This window comes from Accipiter gentilis, chromosome 8 (genome assembly GCF_929443795.1).
Source record: "Accipiter gentilis chromosome 8, bAccGen1.1, whole genome shotgun sequence".
In the NCBI taxonomy this organism is placed as follows: domain Eukaryota; kingdom Metazoa; phylum Chordata; class Aves; order Accipitriformes; family Accipitridae; genus Astur; species Astur gentilis.
This window is the reverse complement of record NC_064887.1, coordinates 20,066,384-20,087,361: the sequence shown is the minus strand read 5'-3', so window position 1 is coordinate 20,087,361 and position 20,978 is coordinate 20,066,384. Positions and strand designations below refer to the sequence as shown.

The 20,978-nt window shown below is 38.3% G+C and overlaps 2 protein-coding genes across 6 annotated transcripts in view; both read left to right on the top strand.

The window, feature by feature from the left end:
- ARHGAP29 (Rho GTPase activating protein 29) overlaps nt 1-10,866 on the top strand; it is a 54,874-nt gene extending 44,008 nt beyond the window's left edge. The window contains exons 14-24 of one of the 2 annotated variants that reach the window (XM_049807314.1): nt 858-1,024; nt 1,568-1,696; nt 1,868-1,966; nt 3,534-3,658; nt 3,904-4,092; nt 4,245-4,382; nt 5,975-6,207; nt 6,999-7,305; nt 7,479-7,584; nt 7,960-8,079; nt 8,621-10,866. In XM_049807314.1, the coding sequence (XP_049663271.1) occupies nt 858-1,024; nt 1,568-1,696; nt 1,868-1,966; nt 3,534-3,658; nt 3,904-4,092; nt 4,245-4,382; nt 5,975-6,207; nt 6,999-7,305; nt 7,479-7,584; nt 7,960-8,079; nt 8,621-9,522 (2,515 nt within the window). In that variant the 3' untranslated portion in view covers nt 9,523-10,866. Of the gene's footprint in view, nt 1-857; nt 1,025-1,567; nt 1,697-1,867; nt 1,967-3,494; nt 3,659-3,903; nt 4,093-4,244; nt 4,383-5,974; nt 6,208-6,998; nt 7,306-7,478; nt 7,585-7,959; nt 8,080-8,620 lie in introns of both variants that reach the window. The other variant, XM_049807313.1, reaches the window with a different exon arrangement.
- A 1,318-nt stretch (nt 10,867-12,184) lies between these two features.
- The window catches only part of ABCA4 (ATP binding cassette subfamily A member 4), an 86,774-nt gene continuing 77,980 nt past the window's right edge, over nt 12,185-20,978 (top strand). For 3 of the 4 annotated variants that reach the window (XM_049807312.1, XM_049807311.1, XM_049807308.1), the window contains exons 1-2: nt 12,835-12,939; nt 18,342-18,474. The gene's annotated coding sequence lies outside the window, so the exon portion shown is untranslated. Of the gene's footprint in view, nt 12,204-12,834; nt 12,940-18,341; nt 18,475-20,978 lie in introns of those variants that run through there. The other variant, XM_049807310.1, reaches the window with a different exon arrangement.

Sequence of the window (20,978 nt, the reverse complement as noted above, 5' to 3'; positions counted from 1 at the left end):
TCAAACTCTTTGTGTGCTCTCCCAGCTATTTACTGCTAAAGATTTATAGGAGTGTGTTTTTTCTCCCCCCCCCCTCCCCACCTTTTGTTTTCTTTGACATGGCCTTGTGATTCTTTGTGTACTTGAAGTGATCATTTTTATTGTTTAGGTCTGCATTTATTTAAGGGACAGTAGCTTGGACAAATGCAAATGATAATGTTTTAAGTCTTTATTTCCTTCAGCTGGATAGGGTAGAACTGATTAAGGAACAGCTTCCTGACTGCTAAACTTGGCTAGCAGGCCATTTTGTCCACAGGGTGCTTCAGCATTTTACATTAATTACTGTTAACAGTTTTCTGTCGTTATCTTGAAAGCAGATTTTCACAACGGACTCACTATAAGCTCTCTGCCAGCCAGCTTCAAAATATTTTCTGTGCTTTTAAAAAAGCACAGCATTTTTAATGCCCGTATGTTTATAGGTGAATGGTCCTGTTGGCTGGGCAGAGAATATTTTATGGTTTCTTCCAAAAGTAGGATGCAACAGCCTCTGAATTACTCTGATCTTTAGATGAACAGATTTACTGTTTCTTCGAAGTCTGCAAAACAACAGTCATAATACCTTGCAGAGATGTAGAAAAGCTGATTTATTGGGGGGGGGGGGGGGGAGACTGGGAAATTGCACATATTTAATTAAAAATAAATTGCCACCCTTTTTTTTTTTTTTTAACCTTTGGCTTTAATAATTACATGTCAAATATGTATGTTCATGAACAGCAATTAAAGCATTCTCAGTGCCCAGGGATTAAAAAAAATAAATACATTGCTTTTCATTTAATTCTATCTTAATCACTCTTCAAATTACTTTATTCTTTCTGAAGGGTTTTTAATAAGCAATCAACCACCAGTGTCCATACATCACATGGTAACTTATCTCAGTGTTCAGGAGACTTTCCTCCTCAGACCTTAGATGATGTGGGAAGCCCAATTTATCATCGTTCACAAAAGATTGGAGAGAAGAGATCTTCCAGCAGCACAGATATCCAAGGTGGTTCTTCTGTATTTCATCTGGAGTTCAGTCTCTAAATAAAAATACCAGAAAAAAACAGGTGCTTGATGTCTCTCTGTCAGAAATGTAGTAGTGAAAGGGTTAAAAATGTATTTTTTAAAGTTCAAAACCTATAAAAATAGTTATGTACTTGAGCGTAAGGACAAATGGAAAACTGCCTGTATGTATACCTAGATTCTTTGACAAGAAAGGTGAAATGCAGTTCAAACAGCTAGTATTGTCAAGTGCAGTGTACTAAACTATTTCAACTAACTGTAGCAATTTAATTCATTGTTTTTGTAAATACTACATTGATGTCGGGTCTCTTGCAAAAGCACAGGTTTCTAGTTTCTGAAATTCTTTTTCTTACATTCTGAAACTTTTACAGGAATATATGCTGTGGTTTTTTCACTATATTGCATGTTTGTGTAAATTCTGCAATATTTTCCTATTTTTAATATAATCATAGTTAGTCTTTAAATAAAAAGAAAATAATGTAATTTTGTCCTTGACACTTGGAATTTGCGGATTTTCTTTCAAAAGCAATGCGAGGGCCACCACCGTTCAGATCGTGGTCAGTTGGCAACCAGAGTGGAGGAATGTGCAGTGATTCTGAAAGTGCGGGGGGAAGCAGTGAGTCACGATCCATGGATTCTCCATCTGCTAGCCCAGGTACAGCTGCCCTCACTGCTATATTATTTTGAAGTCTTTTCTTTGGACTGTTGTACATTAACGAAGACATCGTTGTTAGTTTAGCAAGTGTTGGACGGAGCCTATAATGAAAATTAGCAGTTGGATGGAACTGATGCTTACAGCTTCCTGAAAATTTTTCTCATCTGCTAGGGGATTTTAAAAGACGACTTCCCCGAACACCTTCCACTGGTACTATGTCATCTGCAGATGATCTTGATGAAAGAGAGCCACCATCTCCTTCAGAGTGCGGTAATGTTGTTTCCATACCTGAAGTCCCCAGAACATGCTTTTTGTTGTAGAGTGTGACTTCCCTTTTAATGTGCTTAAGAAAAGTACATTAACAAGGCTGTGATTATCACCAGCATTGCTTTTCAATACAGTGTGCATCCACTTGAGGTTGAGAACTGAAGAATAATGTTCAGATCATTTTAATGAGGTGGTGCAGAATTTTCTTCACGCATTTAGATTAACTATATGGGCAGCCTTTGAACGTTTCTAGTGTCTTCAGCCTCCTGAGGTAAACATAAATGATCCACTAACCATTCCCTCCAGGCATTTGCATTTAAAATTAGCTGCATGGCAATGAGGTATGTAAGATCACTTCGAAAATTCAAAGTGAAATGCACAGATACAGAGAGTTGGTAATTTGCAAATTGGAAAAAAGTGGATCCAGATGTTTAGCGTAATAACTGAGATTTTACCCTTTTCAACTTAGATAAGTGAGTCTGGTAATGTCTATCCCAGATTTCATCAGACCATTTCTAATTTTCAAATTAATTTTGGCTGTATAAAGACAATGTTGCCACAGGTACTAAAACCTGAATAACTGGATTATCAGAAATAGTTCTATGGGATGTCTGCAGTACTTACAAACTATTTCTGAAATGTTTGTGGCACTTGTTCAGTAACGCGTTTAGGAAATTCTTCAGTTAGTCCTTATTTCATAAATGTATACTTTGCCTTCTAGGAATGAGCCTAGAAGGTTATGAACACTAATTTAGAACCAGATTTCAAGTATGGCAATATGTTAATGAATCCAAACTTTCACTTGGAGTGGTATTGTTTAGTCAATACTTGAGCTTTTAAGAAGCTTTCTGGGCAATTAACTCTATGTGTTAATTTTAAGTTTTCATCTGTAAAACAAATTAGTTTGGTTCACAGAGTTCCTGATAGCATTTTAAGTAAATTGCTTGGAAAAAAAATTCATCACAAAAAGCACCAGTTGCTATTCTGTTTTAGAATCCTCTGGAAAATATTTTGATGTTACCATAGGGGACTGAGAATCAGTGTTTGTTTTTTATCTTATATGGATTCTGCTGTCACTGTGTGTTAATTCTTCCCTGCTGCAAAGTATTCTTTAAGTATTTCAGAAATACTACAGGCCAAACCATAATGTCATCTTTCATCCTCTAGTACAGGATTTTTAAATACATAGAATGAAACTTTCATGAATAGTTGCCTGAACTGCAGGGCAGTTGGAATTAACTGTCCTAATACTTCCACATGCCATTAATACTGTAGAAAACTGAAATATTAAAAAATGCAAAACTGATTGTTTGATTCCACTTTTATGTAAGATTATTTGATAGTTAGTGTGTCCATTATATAAACTGTAACATTGTTTTGCTTCCTTGTGATTGAAATGGTTTTGGTTACTTTGATAGTTGCTATTACTTACAGAATTCTGTGTTCTGCAGCATGGTTCTAAAACATCAGCATAAATACTCTATTCCAGGAGTAGATATTAGAATGACTGTAACAGAGAAATTCTCTCCAGGTTTAAATGATCTGACATCTGAAACTGCAAATTCTCCAGGACCTTTTAGAAACGCTAATATGTCCAAAGCAGCACAAACACACAAACTACGGAAGCTGAGAGCTCCATCTAAATGCAGAGAATGTGACAGCTTAGTGGTATTTCACGGAGCTGAATGTGAGGAGGTAAGCTGAAAAGTAGTTTAAATTGCTGCTTGGGATTTATGTAAAGTCGGGCGTTTTGGAAACTTGCATTATTTTTCTGTATAAAAAGTACAAACTTTGTGGCTTGTAGAATCACCATGAACTCAAAGCAAAAGCACAAGACTAATAAATCTTTCCTTTTGCTCACATGTGGGATGACAAACAGCAGAGATATTTCTTATGGTGTCAGATTGTATCAAACCATGTGCTTTTTTTCCTCCCCATAGTGTTCACTTGCATGCCATAAAAAATGTTTAGAGACTTTAGCTATTCAATGTGGGCACAAAAAACTTCATGGAAGGCTTCACTTGTTTGGAGTGGAATTTGCCCAAGCTGCTAAAAATGTTCCCGATGGCATTCCTTTCATCATCAAAAAGTGTACGTCAGAAATTGAAAGCAGAGCGCTGAATGTCAAGGTATGGTCAAGTTTGTTTATGAAACTTTAGTATGAAAATCTTCTTCTAAAAAAAAAACCAACTAAGACGTTAATGCTGTGCTGTTGATTTCATCTGTGGTTTACACTTGCCTTTCAAGTTAAAATAGAGTTGTGCTGGTCTTTTAATTTCAGGGCATCTATCGTGTGAATGGAGCCAAATCAAGAGTTGAAAAGCTTTGTCAAGCTTTTGAAAATGGAAAGGATTTGGTCGAGCTTTCAGAACTCTATGCACATGATATCAGTAATGTTCTCAAGCTGTATCTCCGCCAGGTATGTACTTGAGAGATCAGATGAAAAACCAAAGTAGTGTAGCATATTTCTTCAGTACAAGAGGAAAAAAAAAAATCCTTTTCAGCAGTCCTGCAGCAGAAGATTAAATGAGTGCCTTGTATGTTTGCAGTAGGCTTCTTTATTTTCACATAGAGCCTGTGACAGGGGCAGGGAAAGCTGCTGGTATTACAATCTGTATTCCACATGGGCATAATGTCTTTTTAAATATTAGTACCATACACAGAACAAGCTTTTCTTTATACACTTGTAGTGAAGATTTAATTTTTAAAACCTTTCCCGTTACTAAATTTACCTGTCTTATGTGAAGTTTAAAACATTCCCATAATTTTTGCCTCCATGCGCAGGCAGATGCTAATATATTGTTGTTAATATATGCTAACAAAAACTTCATTAAACACAATCGTCATGATGATGTGTTCATTATGGAGGGATTATCCATCTTTTTGTTTTGAAATGGAGCTTTAAAACTTCATGATTGAGTTTTCCAAAACAGTTTCAGTATGTATCTGAAAAAATGAGGCTGGGATGTTGCCCAGTGAAATTACTGAGACACTCTGAAAACTTGTTAACCGTGAAAGGAACAATCTTTAGCTGCATGGTCCTGTCCTCTTCCTTACGCTGGCTGTCAGAGATGAGCATTCCAATCCTATGATCATCATCATTAAGTTAAGTGCTTTTGAAAAATTACAGATATGTACTCTGCCTACTTATTCAAGTAAAAAGGTAGCATATTATATACATTATACTGGGGTATCAGTTTTGAGGCACTGCTGTATTTTTAATAGGGCTCATAATTAAAAAAAAAAAGTCAAATAACATGTTTTCTTCTGGTCTTATTACTTCCTTTGTAGCTGATCTGTTGGTGTGGTTTTTAGGTAGAAACATGCAGTTGAGACATTTTTAGACAGAATCCTGAGTTAAACCCTATTTAAGACTAATTATTAAAATGAATTATTTTGAGTTTTTATCTAGTCTTCCTACATTTTGCTTTTGTCTAAGCTGGGACAATGCAAATAGGTCAGGTTTGAGGTTTTTGTCTTTTGGGGGTTTTCTGTTCGGTTGTTTGTTGTTTTTTTAATTATTATTAGTATTAACATTCATTTTCATACTGAGAGAATACTTAAATCACAATTAAAAACAAATCTTACATAGCCTAAAATCCAATTTAAAAACGGAATATGGACCAAACTTAATACCACATGTAATACACTATCAAAGACTGGAAAAATAAATAACTGATCTATTATCATGGTATTTGTGCATTGCAGTGTAACACCCTTCCTCACAGGAATCACATTCTTGAAATCTGTACCTGTATTGATAAGTGCTTAGTCTTGAAGCTATTGCAGGAAAGGGCTAGCAAAAGATTTCCAGAGAAAGGTGTAGGGAGGAGTGGTTTAGTTACCTGGGATTGGTTTTGACAAATTGTGGTTTGGGCTAATGAACATGGATTAAACAATGTCTTCATCTAAGAAAATATGCTAGACCAAAGTTGAAGAAAAACAGGAAGGAAACCAAGGAAGTTAAAATTCAGGCTTGAGTATGTTTCTGAAACGTTCTTATTTCTTCAGCTTCCGGAACCCTTGATTTTGTTTCGACTTTACAATGAGTTCATTGGACTTGCAAAAGAAAGCCAGACTGTTAATGAGGAATTGGATGCTAAACAAGCTAGCCCCAAATCAAAGAAAAGACAGTCAATCTGTATTGAACTGAATAGGATCATCATTAAAATTAAAGATCTTCTGAAACAACTGCCTGTACCAAACTATAACACTCTTCAGTACCTTATTGGACACCTTCACAGGTGAGAAAAGACTTTAAATGCAAACTGAAGTTGAAAAATGAACTGCTACATGCTGTGTACTAGGAAACCCTTGTACCCTTTTGATGGTTGTAGAGGAAGAAGTCATATATGCCTTAAAAGACATTGTTCTGTTTCTGTTTCTTTTTCTAGTGTAATGAGTTCTCAGGTGAGAGAAGAATATGAAATAGAAAGAGAGGGAAAGAGCTGAGCTCCATTATTCTTGATTTACTGCTAGTGCTAGCATTGGGGTCAGCCAGTAATAACTAGTGGCAGCTGCCTGGACCTAGGTATGATTTAAATCAGGATATGACCCAGATAGGGCAGTGATTTGGTGGCTATTAGTGGAAAATTGAAACTTGTATCGTGTCTGTTAATAACCATTCTTCAGTTTACATTTCACTTGTCCTCCAAATGCTGGATTGTATGATGATGTGTGATGAGGATGTACAAAGCTGATGACCACCAATAAAAATGGGTAACATTGGGCCACAGCTGTATTATTACTGAGAATGAGAGAGATGTCCTTTTCCCCAACCTCAGAAATGCTAAATAGCTACAAATAACATTAACCAAATAGGACATAAAAACACCCTGTGTGGGAAGTGCTTAGTCCAAGCTGCTGTTAAATGCAGCCTGCACTGAAGATTCTGCCTGCCTACCAAACTCCACCTGCAGTTTTTAGATTGTCTTTTAGCCTCTTTTAGATATTAAAATATTATGTCTAAATATTTCTGAAGTAGTAAAACCCCTTAACTCTTGGGGTTTGGGATTTTTTTTCCCTCTTTATGCAGGGTTACAGAACAGTCTGATGAAAATAAAATGTCAGCCAGCAACCTTGGCATAATATTTGGTCCAACTCTGATCAGGCCACGTCAAACAGATGCTACAGTTTCTTTGTCGTCACTTGTGGATTACCCTTATCAGGCGCGGGTAGTGGAGCTGCTCATAACATACTATGAAAAGATATTTGATGTTTCATTGAAACCACTTCTCAGCACATCTCAGTCTGAAGAAACTGCCATTACAGTCAGTGTTGCTTTATCACCGGAAGAGAGGGAGCCACAGCAGCAGAGAAAGTCATTTGTTGCTGTAAAGGAAGTGAGTGACTTTTTCTTGTGCTGCTGCAATGTTACCTGTGCGATCTTAACTTCTGTGTCAAATGCTTCAGTGTTCCAGACCATCCTTCTATTAAATCTTGGTGGGTTGGTTTGTTAAGGAGTGCCTTTCCTCTTGAGTTCTTATTTAACTTTTGCTCTGACTTCTGTTTACAGGGTATTCTGATAGCTCCAAGTGAAAGCAGAGCTTCAGGAACAGCTGCATTGTTTTTGGAATCGAACAATAGCAGTACAAAAGAACAAGTAGATACATCTGTAACTGGTTAGTGTGATTTTATTAAGCCTTATTAAGGGGTGGGTGAATAAGCAGTCATGGATACATTAAATTATAGTGCATACAGCTCTTCATTTTAGATAGAAGCAAGTGATAAAACCTGCTTATCATTGCTTGATATACTGTTTATCTTTGTAAGAGGAATAGAGACTTAAATCTTTCTAAAGGCTTTCAAGAAACATGTGTTTATGGAATCGGAGCTTAAAGTATTTGGTAAGAGAATACAACAGTGTTTTGGTTTCTCCCTTTTAAAAAAACCAACAACAAAAGATAATTATGCTGTGACTGGATTTCTGAAATCCGCTGTGCTACTGCAAACCAATATCCAGCAATTAACATGTTTTGGCCATTGTTTTCCCACAGAATGCGTATCATTGCCATTCACTGGAACTAAACCAGAAGGCTCTGGAAAGAGTAATTCTATGACAGAATCATCAGCTACCAGCATTTTGGATATTAATATTTCTGCTCCAAAAAAGCCAGGTTTGCTAACCTAACTATAAATATTCTATAAGATATTTTTTTTTCTGTTTGTCTGCCTGTGCTACTACAGTGGTTTGTTTTAATGTAGGTGTGATTTCATCTACTTTATTTATGAATAACTATACATGATCACTTTTAATTATACTGATTTTCAACTGGTGTTACCAGTTCGGTCATGTCCTGTACATTAACGGTGCAACATTCTGCAACATATTAAAACTGAAAATATTCAAGGATGGGAAAGCACTAGCCAAAAAAAAAAAAAAAAAAAAGTGCAGTGTCTCTTGGCTTGTTTTCTCCTCGGTCTTTTCCTTGGTTACATCTGTACAGTTTGTGGTTTCACTGCTATTGAAATGCTAATGTTTGGTTAGAGTAGCATACTCCTAGTATATATACAAGGTATACCTAAAACCAGTTATCCTGTTAAAATACCAACTGTCAAGGGCTTATTAATAAAGTTCATATTCTGTTGGCAAAAGTCTTGCTGACTTCTCTTTATATTTGGTGCAAAGATCATCACATCTGTTTGTGTGTTTTTTAGGTGATGCTGTGAGTCCAGCTTCAGAGAGAGACAATGATTCATTTGTTTCTCTAGGTGAAGACAGCTGTAAAATTAACTTATTTCCTGCAAAACCTAACCGTCAGATTACCAAAGTTCCATTGCGGGTTCCAAGGACAAAACCAGCTAGTCGCCCTGTGAGCCTACCTGTAGACCGAATACTTCCTCCATGTGTTTTGAATGAAAGAAATTCACGAAATGCAGGAGCAGTAAGTCCAGAGAAACTTGGCAGAAGCCCTACTATTGAAGAAGTTTCAGAGGTGAAGGCACTCCCTGCTGTTAATACCTGCAGCAGATTTCCTTGTTATGACACCCAAATGCTGCGAAAAACTTGGGACAAGCAATATAAGCAGTATGATATCACAGCAAGGACAGCAATGATCGTGACTAATGTCCCACAGGAGAACCGAGCACTTGAGAGTGGAACTGCAGGTGCCTTATCTTCATTGTGCAGCATTGGTAACAATGCAGCTAATGCCATTCTTCCTAGTAAGCCATATTCTGTTTCTGTCAGGTCAGGAAGGACAGCAACAGAAGGGAATGGTCCTGATGCCAATCCTCTTGCTGCCTTCAGGGCACCAAGAACATTACAGCCACCCCCAGGGACATTTTATAAACCACCCTCTAACAAATCAAAACAAAATGAAGAGGGCTCTTTTGCTAAAGCTTGTGCGCCAACCAGTGCTAGCTCTGTGCTTCACCAGGATAATACTGTGAAACTGGCTAGGAGCTCTGCACTTCCATCAGGTGATCCTGAACAAAACACAAATGAACAAAAAACCAGCTCAGAGGATATTCACCCCACAGATCTGAAGCCTACTTACCAGAGACTGAGACCAAAAAGGATCCAAGAACTGGAACACAGGGAAGCTCATTTTGTATAGGGTGCAAATTCCTCTTGGACTGTATACAATTTGTTGATGTTGCCAGTGGATGCTTCCCTTTGCCCCTTTATCCCTTGCCTTCCCTTGAGAATCCCACTTTTGTGCCATATTGGAGTTATTTTTATATATGCAGCATTTTAAAAAGGGGGGGAGGGGGCTGGGAGTTGTGAAGGAAAAAGTCAAACTTTTTGTGATTCAGTAGCTTTTCATAAAGATTTAATGCATTCCCAGTCTAGATACAGCTAATGAGTTCATTGAATAAGACACTGAGCTTCATTTCATTGTATGGAATGGAGTGCTTATGCACAGAGAAACAATTGTTGCATGTAGCACTGAAAGGAGCCATTTTTCATAATAGATGTTACAATAAAAATGGAAGGTTTAATGTTCACTGTCTAAGCATAAACCAAAGCTCATGCTTTGCTCTGTAAAAGCATTTTTTCAGTTTTCTAATCCGTGCAATTAAAGCTTTGCTCCTGAACAGACTTACATACTGGCCAGCATGGTCCATAATTATGTATCATATGTGTATATTTTAGGCAGACAGGGTTATCTGTTGCCAGTTTTCTATGTTGTCACTTTAATTTTTTTTTTTTTGTACAGCAAGGATGCACTTACTGAGCTTTACTATTCAGAAGCAGCAATCAATGCACGTCTGGTTTCTTGTATAGCTTAGCAAGTGGGGCAAATGTGCATCAGCCTTTCATTTGGATGCCCTTCTGGAGAGACCAGTTGCAGTGGTGCTGTCTTTCCCAGGTGATGAAAAGGCAGTGATTTGCTTGCTATAGATCAGTTTCACCACTTAGCCTGGTGTAACTGAAATGAAGAGCATTGTTTCCAAGTTTTGGTGAAAGAGCTGAAAATAACCAAAAATCTGCATTAGTAGGTGCATCTAATGATTTTCACTTTGTATTAAATGGCTTTTATGTGTACACTGTGTTATATTTGCTTTAAAATATATTAACTTGTTAACATTTCAGTGACTCTATGGCTTCTATATCTGGATTTCTTCTAACTTATTAAAATACAGGCGTTTGGCCTTTGCAATAGTATAGTACTCTGCTGCCTCTGTCTTCTGGGGATAGGGGGTGGCACGCTTTTCTTAATGAGATTACAATTAGCTTGACTTTTTCTTACATACTATAGAGCACAGTTATTTTAGCATGGTACTCTCTATTGATAAAAGAACAAAGATGACTTTCAGATGACAGGAAAAGCAAAGATTCGCTTTCCTGTTTTTACAACATAAAATGTACTTGACTTTCCTACTCCATTCACTTTGCCCTTCTTCCCAAAATATCCCAAAATAAATCCCACGCTGTATTCAGTGGATGTAATCTGATTTTAGTTTCCAGAACAAAAGTTATTAAACTTACAATGCTGAACTTCTGATTCCTTGTCACATTTCCGCAGAAGCATGGCTTGCGTTTTTGGCAAAGGCCATGCTACCCCTGGATGGTTCTGGCCGTACTAGGAGCTGTTTCTTTGGGGAGCTGCCTCATACTACAGAAAAGCTGAAGATGCTCCTATCTGCCCAGACTGGTATTGTGAGTTGCATAATAAAATAAGGGGTGGGATAAAGGCTTCTTGACATAGATGGGAGTTTGTTCCACTTTGTGAGTAGGGGGGGACCCCCACACAACTGGTTGATGAGCAGAAGTAGTGTTAATGAAACATTACAGGCATTGTAGCAGAACCTTATAGCACAGCTGTGAAAGGATGGTGCTGATCAGTATAGATTAGGGCCACAAGATGGCAAATTGATTTCTGAACTACCATTAAATCTATTGTCTCACTATATTTTTTAAGTGTTTTAGCATATGTCTATCACTGAATATGCTAATAGCTTAAATTGTAGTGAAGACTTCATCCAGTTGGATGGAGGGTCTCCAGTACTTCCCAGAGCAGGCTGCTGAGATGGAGAATTATGATAGCGCATACTAATCTGTGAGAAGCAGACAAATGTTTCTTAACCAAGTCATAATACTGGTTACTACTGGTTGTTAGTTACCATATTGCTCTTTATGTACGATCTGCTTCCATGCTTAGCTAGTGTGAAAGGCTTCTGCTTTTTTAAAAGTGCATCGGGTCTTTGTTCGATGTTTCCCACAAGCAGGCAGCAACTGGTGGGCTCAGCTGGGAGCGGGAGAGTGCAGCGCCTTTCTGCATGCCTCTGTGTGTTTATGAGTAGGTGTCTCATAAAACCACATTATTTTATGAAAAAATCATCTCTTTCAAAAGATGAATTAAGCTTGTCCCTGCTTTGTAATGTCTTTGACTCTTTTTATGCAATACAAGTTGAAGGAGTGAGCACATTTCTTTTGAAATTAAAATCTCTGAAGCTTATTTAAGAGTTGTGACCCTGCTACCCAGCATGGTGACACCACAGGAAGGGCTGTGGTGCAGAGGCTGGAGGGTTTTTCCGGAACCTTCCAGCCAGACCGGGGAACAGGGCAGCCTGCGGCGGGGCTGGGAGGCAGTGGCTTACGGGCCAGTTTGTGACTTTTTAATTTGTAAATTTTTGGAAATGTTTGCACCTTGACGTCAAGGCTGTCTTTTGTTCGGGCTGGTGCACTGAGGCCTTCCCCTCTGTGCAAGGAAGCGCCTGAGCAGGCCCCGGGGAGCGGTGGGCGCCTCCTGCCAGCGTGGGACAGGGTGGTGAGGAACCGGCCGCGGCAGAGGTGGGACGTGACAGGCCGTGGCAGCGGAGCCTTAAGCCTGGTGGAAAAGACTTGGGCTTTCTTTTTGACTGGAAATGTTACTGATGGTCCCTATTGTTTCTTCTGGTTCTGATGCTGATTTCCCGAGGTCTTGTGTTTGAAATTGCTTCACCCCATCTGAATTGCAGTAATCACACCCACCCACCAGAGGTGACGGGCTCTGGGTCATGCAAAGTGCCAGCACCCTGTGGCTTGCCCTCTGGGAAGGAAACCTTTCTGTGTCAGATTTGCTTAGTAATTGCGTTTTCTGAAGTGGTAAAGCACTGCCTCATCCCTCTTAAAGCTTTGGCAGAGTACCGACTTCCATAAATTGCTGACCTAATTAATCATGACATCTGTTTGTTTAGCAGGGCCCCTAATGCTACCAGAACTACCCTTCTGAGACTATCTTTTCAAATACAGGGCTTTGTTCAGATCTGAAGATACACCTTCAGAAATGCCAGCCTCCTAGTACAGATTTCATTGTGCTTGTGCTGATCATATTGGATGTTTGTGAGGATTTTTATTCAGGAGTCCTTAAACTCACAGGTTGAGCTGTTCTGCATCAGGCAGGGGATTAAAACAATCTCCTTACAACTGAGCAGTGTTATTCTGCAAGCACTAACTGCATCTAAGATATGTGTTTCTTTGCAGCCAAGCTGAACATTCCTTCAGAAACCTTTCTCTTTCCCATAGCACAGCAGTGCTCACACATGAGGTAAGCTTTTGTGGTAAGTTTTACAGTTTTTTATTGCTTCTATTTAAGAAATCTTTGTTTACTTGCAAATCCATGAATTGTTTTAGCTTTTGTAGTCTAGCAGAGGCCTAACTGAGTCCATCTGAAAGCTGACACGAAATGCTCTGCCAAGACAGTGTGTGTGTGCTAACATTGGTAACTTAGTTCAGAGCATGTTTGTACTTTTTAAATGATACCTCTACATACCACTGTGGTTCACAGTACAGGGTTATCTCTGAGCACTCAAACTTGATTATTTTTGGATGAGACTAAACTGGAACATGTGCTTCAGCAGTGTATCTGATGTGCTGCAGCTGCTAATGCATGTTCAGTCCATGGGGCCAGACTGGAGCTTATCTGAAGTAACACCCAGACATATACTGTGTGGGTGCTGGGTCCTCAGCACTCACTATTTCACTGTAACTATGGTCTTAGTGGACTATCCCACTTATCAATATACAGATAGACTTAATACGTTGGGGAAATGGGACAAACCATTTCAACTTACCCCTAGTGAAGTTGGGGGGGGGGGGGGGGGGGCTGATATTTACAAACAATGCTATTTTATATAAACACATCAACATAGAATTAAGTTGCACAGGAGGATGCTTTGGAGACAAGCCTTCTGAATAAAATGTTTTATCTGCATGCCCATTTATCTTAGTAGGGAGAGCGGAGTTCTGTTTCTAAATTCAGAGATGTGTGGGATCCTTGAAAAGTGTTTCCACTCACAAGTAGAAGAAAAGGCCATCCTAAACCTTCCAAAATGTAAAATGAGGAAGGTGAATGCTAAGGAAAATCCCCACTCCTCAGCCCTTGTGCTGCTGGATGACAGAAGAGTGTCTATGTGAAGTAAACTGGATTACGTCAGAAGTAGCAAACATGCCTTCTGAGTTTGCAGTTAGTGTGCTTTGTGCTTGTTTAACCACAGATTAGGGTGATTAGCCCACTGCTGGGTTTGCACGTTTACAGAATCTGTTTAAGATGCCACATTCCCCTGTGTTTGACATGTGGAGGAGTCTGATTCTGATTGTCTTTGATTCTTAGAAATACACCTTTATAATGGAAGTTTTGCTGGGTCTTTTCTTATTCTCTCTCTGGTTTCTTGTCAGCCCTCCCTTTGAACTATTATATCAGCAACCTTGTGAATAATCCAGCTTCTGCTAGTTTCTGTGCACTTGTTTCTTTGCAGCTTGTTCTTTGCTGTCTATTCAAGTAGTGCAACATGTTTCTTCACTTTCCATCTCCTTCCTTTAACTATTTTACTACCAGCCATATCCAAGAAATATCATTTGACCCCAGCTTGCCAGAACTTCCCATTCTTGTCCTTCAGGTCACTCCTCTGAAACACATTAGGAGGAATTTAAAAACCTTCAACTTAGATTTTCTGCAGAAGTTTAAGATAGGTGGGTGCAAAACTTACCTTAATTCAGAAAACCCCAGTTGGTGTATGTGTAGTTTCCTCTACAGACATAGGTGTATTTGTTTATCTATGTAAGATACATATATACACGCATGCTCCTACAGGTCATCTGGGCAAAATTTTGTTAGCATTGATTGTGTTAGCTTTGTAGTGAGGCTGTGTCTAAGTACATGCTCTTCTAAAGAACATTTCACCAGTTAAGAAATTGGAGGCCAAAAAGCATTATTCCTGAAAATTAGAAGTGTTGGCCCATGAGCATACCCAGTACACAGGAATATGCATATTTTCAAAGGTATCTTTTCACATAATTTTTAAATTCTCTTATTTTTAGAGAAATCTTTGCTTGTGTTGCTGGGAAGTTTACTAGGGATGTTTTTATAATTTGCTGGACAAACAACATTGAACTAGATTTGACTTTGTAGTCAGAAGTCAGGAATAAGCCTGGGAATAAGAAAACTATTAAAATGCTGGTATTTAAAATAGCTGTTTAAACTATGGCATATGTAGGTGAGGGGATAACAGAACACACGTACCATATGACCCTGTGTATTGCATGTAGATGTTCATGAAGTACATCACAGGGAACTCTTATGTTATCAGATATCTATTGCAGGCATAATGCAAGACCTATTACCAAATCTCTTATTTCTACTCATTACTTTCATTACGTTCTGTTACATAATTGGAATGCCTCCTTTTTTGCTGCTGCTGGCAACAAACTACAGATCATTAGGAAATCCCTAAGTGATAGTGGCAACTGTGGGTAGAGCTACCAGAGAAATCATGCAGTGCGCTCCATAAACTGAACTGTATTTTCCCCTCCCATGTGACACGATAGGCCCCACATAAGCGTCCTCTGTTTACTTTCAAAGATCCCATGCTTTACAAAGCAAAAATGGGTCACAGGCATAGCTGATGTAGTTGAACATAGAAAACAAATATACCCTACCATCATCCAATTGTGATGTAAAAAAATCTAATTAGGAGAGATTATTTTAATCTGCTAGAGCTGTCTCTGTGTACATGCGGGCAGCAGAAAAAGGATCTATTTTCTTAAAATAACTTGGCTTAGAATCTCAGGGTTAAAATGTTTGTTTGCTGAATAAAACTATTAAATTGTCTGATTGCCTCACATGTAGTCGTGGTGCTTAAACACAGTCTACAGCCAAGCAGCAGCACTAGTTTCTCTGCTTTGCACTGCCATTAATCAGAGTGGACTTTCCTCTCTGGCTTTATAAAGCCCTCTGTTTCTCTGTCAAGATTGCAGCAGGGTGAGTCTCAGTTGTTATATGAACATATGTCCAACAGAAATTAGATCAAAGCCACTTGTAAAAGGGAGGTTACTGTGTCATCCTTTGTGAAGGAAGTCAAGTTAAAGTCAGTGGTTTAGGTGGCCAGTTTGTGCAGAGGCTTGAAGGTCCTGAGAATGCGTTGGGAAGGAAGCAGTGTGCTGAGTGCAGTGCTCTGCTGTCAGAGCTGCAGCGTGGTCTGGTGTAAACCTATCAATTGTTAAGTTCAGTGAGACAAAGTTTTGTGGAGAATTCTGAAAGCTCTCCCCAAAGCCCTGTGAAGGAGAAAGAAACAGGCAAACACTGTCACATCCCTTCTTTTTTTTTTTTTTTAAATAATGAAGGCTGGATTGCTGATCAACTTGTTCTTGGAAGTTCGAACAGTCACAGCGAGGCAGTGAGGGAAGCTGTGATAATGCTTACACGGAGCCATTGCCTGGCGTAAGCGCTGGTGGGAGGTTTTGCTACATTACTGTCTCTTTCAACCCTTACTGATTCTTATCTACAAAGAATTCAGTGTTCACTGGGTGCTTGTTTGCTTCTGGATCTGACCATACTACTTGGGGGTAATTTATGTTGGAGATGTGAAATGAGCCATTTAACACTAATATGTAACTTGATTTAGTAAATATTAGTTGAAGTAGGACAGAGCTTGTTGAAAACCTCTCTGAATGCACCTCTGGAGGTCTGAATCTGAATACACATAAGGTCATGTTGTATTTAGCTTAATGTATTTCTGTGTGAGTTTGCAGCTTGCTGACATTTTAGAAGTTCTAGAAAATACAAAATCGAAGATCAGGTGAGAAGAACGAAAATTTTTTTCTCCTGTACTGGTGTTGTGAAAGTTACTTTTGTATCTTGCTGCCTCTATTCTTAGAGAGTGATGGTCCTTGAAATGTACTGAACTACCTGTATTTCTGCACAGGCAAGTGTTACAAGAACAAACTTCCCAGGCCTTTCACAAGGGAAGTGTAGCAACAGCAAGGACATTAATTTTGTCAGAATAATTTATGAAAATGAATGGGGTGAAAAAAAATTGTCTTCTCCAGTTATTGTAGTTCTGATTTGTCTAGAAAGCCCAGAAGAAATTTCCAGTCTCTCAAACATTGTCTCCAATAGAAAAAAACACTTGCGCCACCTTCATGAAAGAAGTGGAGCTTAGAGAAAGTATTGAAATTCCTATGAACTAAGTTTTGAAATAGTAGGAAAGATGTCTGTCTTCTCTAAGGCAATATCAGCAGACATACACTTGAAAGAATCTGCTAATAAAATTATGGAGGGTGATAGTTGTTTGTCATGATATTATTAAAGGATCTGAGAATTAATGAACACGTTACACTCTTCTTAACCTGATGGTAATGAGGAAGGCTGTGATATGACAGTACCCCTGGAGCTCAGGCTCCTTGGCAAAAACAGGAGCATACTGTAGGTAATGATTAAATTCAGAAGAAAATGGTTTAAAGAAATACTCAGTTGAGATAAATTCTTAGTAGCTTTTGATAATAAGGTGTAAGAGGATAATAAGGTGTAAGAGGTGTAAAAGGACCCTTTGCTAACTGCTGTTGACAGTCTGGAGGCCAAGAATCTTTTACTGAAATGCCAGGATGAAGTCAGGGAAGAGCTATTGTTTGTTGTTGGCAGCCAGTCAAAATATGAAACCTTACTCTATATAATGCTAATTTGCTTACCTCATTTCTAGGCCTCACTGTTACCTCACATAAAGTAAAATATAGAAATATCAGTTTCACTGCATGACTGTCTTCAGCCTCCTGTGCTATCAGCTGAGAAATAAATGGTTAACTTTATTCCTAACCCAGATGCCTTTTTGTGGTTCCAGCTGTAACAGTAGAATATGTGCTGTCTAGCAAGGTCTAGGTGATAAAAGCTGTCACGTTTCCCTGCTGAAGAAAGAGTGAAGAAAAGGTCTTTTTTTTTCTTTTTCTAAAAAATTACTTCATTGTTCAAAGGGGTTTTTTTAACCCTTTTTTTTCTTCTGATGTTGTCCTGGAGGTTGTAAGATAGAATTGAACTTTGAGAAATTAGATTTTTTTTAAACGTAAAAATTGAATTAATTTATTTCTACTGATTTAAAATCAGTACTTAGATTTATTATACTGTGTATTAAAACTAGTGGTAATGACCGATGTAACAAACTACTTGTTTTGCTTTCTTGTCTTCTGTCAACAATATATGAGTTTTCTTCCCAAATGTATGCAGCAAATTGCTCTTCCGTGTAATAGTATGAACTTCTAGGGGAAAAAAAAAAAAAAAGTACTATTTTGTATTTTCTTGAGTTGGAGCTTTGTAAGAGTCTTCCTAAGCTTCAGTAGTGTGCTGATGATGGAACCAAGTTATTTTTGATGGCCCTTACAATGAGCCTGCTGGAAAGGAAGTCAGTTCCTGCAAAAGGAAAATTAACAAAACACAGATTTTCATATGCTATAGATATAAGTCACATCCCTTGAGCATGTTGCCTTCAGGCAGCAAGCATATGCCATTGTGAATAGTAACAGTCATAATTTGCATTAGCTTCTTAATGAAAAACTGAATGAACAGTTCAAAAGTGTGGGGGGCTTTTTCTGGTTTTAGGAGAGACTCGATATCAATGTTAATAAACTTTGCTTTTTTGGAAAATGAATTTCTTCTAGTGCCTGTGCTGTTTCTAATTGCAGCTGTCTCAAGCCATCACTGATTTTGTGAGCAGGGTGCTGCCTTTAAAGAATGAAGATCTCCACCGTGACCAATCACTCCAGAAGTTCATGCACCTCCTGAGCTCAAGTGGACTTCTCAACACTTTATTGCTAGGTACTATTTTTATCATGGTCATACGTCATTATTTTATAATGGTGTTTTGCTCTACTTAAATTAGTAGAGCTTGAATCTTAACAGCACAATTCTATGTTAGTCTGTCTGAGTAATGCCCAGATAGGAAAGGATATTTCAGGATTGAAAATTAAGTAATCCTTATTTATTCTGTGCTGCTACAGAATCTGAGGCTTATCTGTCCAGTGTCTTCTGACTGCATTATTTAAGGTTTGGGATTTTTCCTACACTTTCATCTCGTGTTCACCTGTCTAATTCAGATTTCTAAGCAATATAAGGTTAATATACTTTAACACATCTGTGAAGCTTCTCCATTTAGGAAAGCAAGGTTCTTTACCTTTAGCTCCTAGTGAAGGTTTTATAAACAAAGCAGTCTGGGGAAATATAAATGTATTCTTTTTCACCCTAAAATTAGAGGTGATTCTAAAGTGTGTCTTTAGAAAAGACAAAAATAGAATCTTTCTTTAAGTTTTATATATTGATTGTACTTCATGTATTAATGCCATAACTTCAATAGTTTGGTTTTAGGCCAAAAGGAAAAGTACTTTAGTCGCTTTCTTAAAGAGCAATTCCTTTGGCACTTTGTGCATATTAATTAGGTTGTCTGTCACTGAATTACTCCTCTTATAACAAATATCTCTCCCCACCACTATCAACAAGTGTAAATAGCAAGGTTTAATATAAAAAAAACTTAAAAAGTTAAATAGCAAGCACAGTCTGGATAACCTTACTTACTGCCCTTTTTTTGCTCAAGGTTATTGGTTTGGGCTTTTTACTACTTATATTTTTAGTCTCAAAAATAGCATTTTTTTTCTGGAAAATCTAGCTAACAGCATTTTATCTGGCAATCCTAATCCCACTTATGGCCTTGCACTACAAATTTTCTTACTAATAAGAGTGAAAGTTACAGGGTGGTACAGATATGTATGCCATACATAGCAAGAGATTTAGGAACATGAGTTAAGACTCTCTGTACTGCTAGGCAATCTTTCACTGAGATAGAAACTCTTAATGATGGATGGCTCATTAAAGAGCCAGGAGGAAGAGGAGAGGCCAGGCCATTGGCAGACTGCAGATTTTATGGCCTTGACACGAAGGCTTGAATTTCCTTTCACAGCTGTTGCAGAAAGATTGCAGCGTCCATCTGGGGTTTAGAGGAAGGTGAGAGGAGCTGGAACAAAACTGGCTTTTCCTCGTTTGTTCTGCTGCAGGATTCGTTCTTCAGCATAGCAGCAGGTTGGAGAACTCTGGGTTATGCAAGAGTGTCAAAAAGCCACCTGACTGCCCATAGTTGGCAACTCTGTGAAGAGAACCTCACTGGAAATTCCAGAGGAGTGGCAGGCGTGCCACACTAATGGCAGCTCCAAGTTGGTGGCTGCTGGGAGCTGCCTGCGACCAAAAATAGGACAGCTTTCCATCTGAGAATGTTCTATGAGACATTAGCCTGCTTACATACAGAACCTGCTGCCACTAGTGAAACTGCAAAAGTATTGACTTTTCTTGGTGGTGCTCAGCTGATTTAACTCCTGGGTTCTAAACCCTTCCAGCAGCTAATTGCTCAGAAGTGCCATGGGTTGGGTAAATGTCTGAATAAGAACTAGATGTGCTTCTTTTCAGTTAGTGAAGGAGAAAAAAATTTGAATGTTAGTGTCTAAATTTAGCCTTTTCTGTCTCTTGAGTACACTCAGCAATCAAGTAATCAATCTTGATTGGTTTCCTAGTGTAAGCTCTGAAAAAGAAATGTCTGTGTTCTGACACTTAGGCTTGCAAAGTTGGCCTCCATTACTACATGGTTGGCTGCCTTTTTGCAAAAATACAGCATGGCAAACTCTGGAAGGGCTAGCATTTAGCCAATCTGATACAGAATTTCTTATTCTTTTGTATTCAGTTCTTTGGTCTCAATGTCAAGACTTCCAGTAATGTTTCCTCCTATAACATGTTGAAATAGGCTTCAGATCCCATCAGTGTGAAGCTAGATCTCCCAAAGGAAAAATGGTCCTCTTCTGCATGTCATGATGTGTGTTTAGGATCCCAGTATTGTCTATACTATTAAGACCATTTTTCAACGTATCGTGTTAGGCAAAGTCACCAAGCTGTGGGTTAATTTTTTACCCTTTAGCTGGTATTTAGATTTCTATGTCAAATTTCCTTTTTCCTTTTGAAGGTAAAAATTCATGGTGATTAAAATTAGTTATGAACCTAGAAAACAGAGCATACAATGGTCTAAATTCTGTTGTATACCTACTAAAATGTAGTGGGAGTTGCTGAATTTAAAACCATAAAAATATGAGATCCTGTATTTTTTTAATAAAATGGCAACAAAATAGATTTGCCTTTACAAAATCCATTCCAGGCTGTGTTAATCAATATACCTTTATAGTGTCTGAATGGAAAACCTAATTCTGTCTTTATCATAATAACTAAACAGTTTTATGTAAAATCATGTCCAGCTGTAAATCCATCTTTTCTTGGAAAAAGTAGTTTGA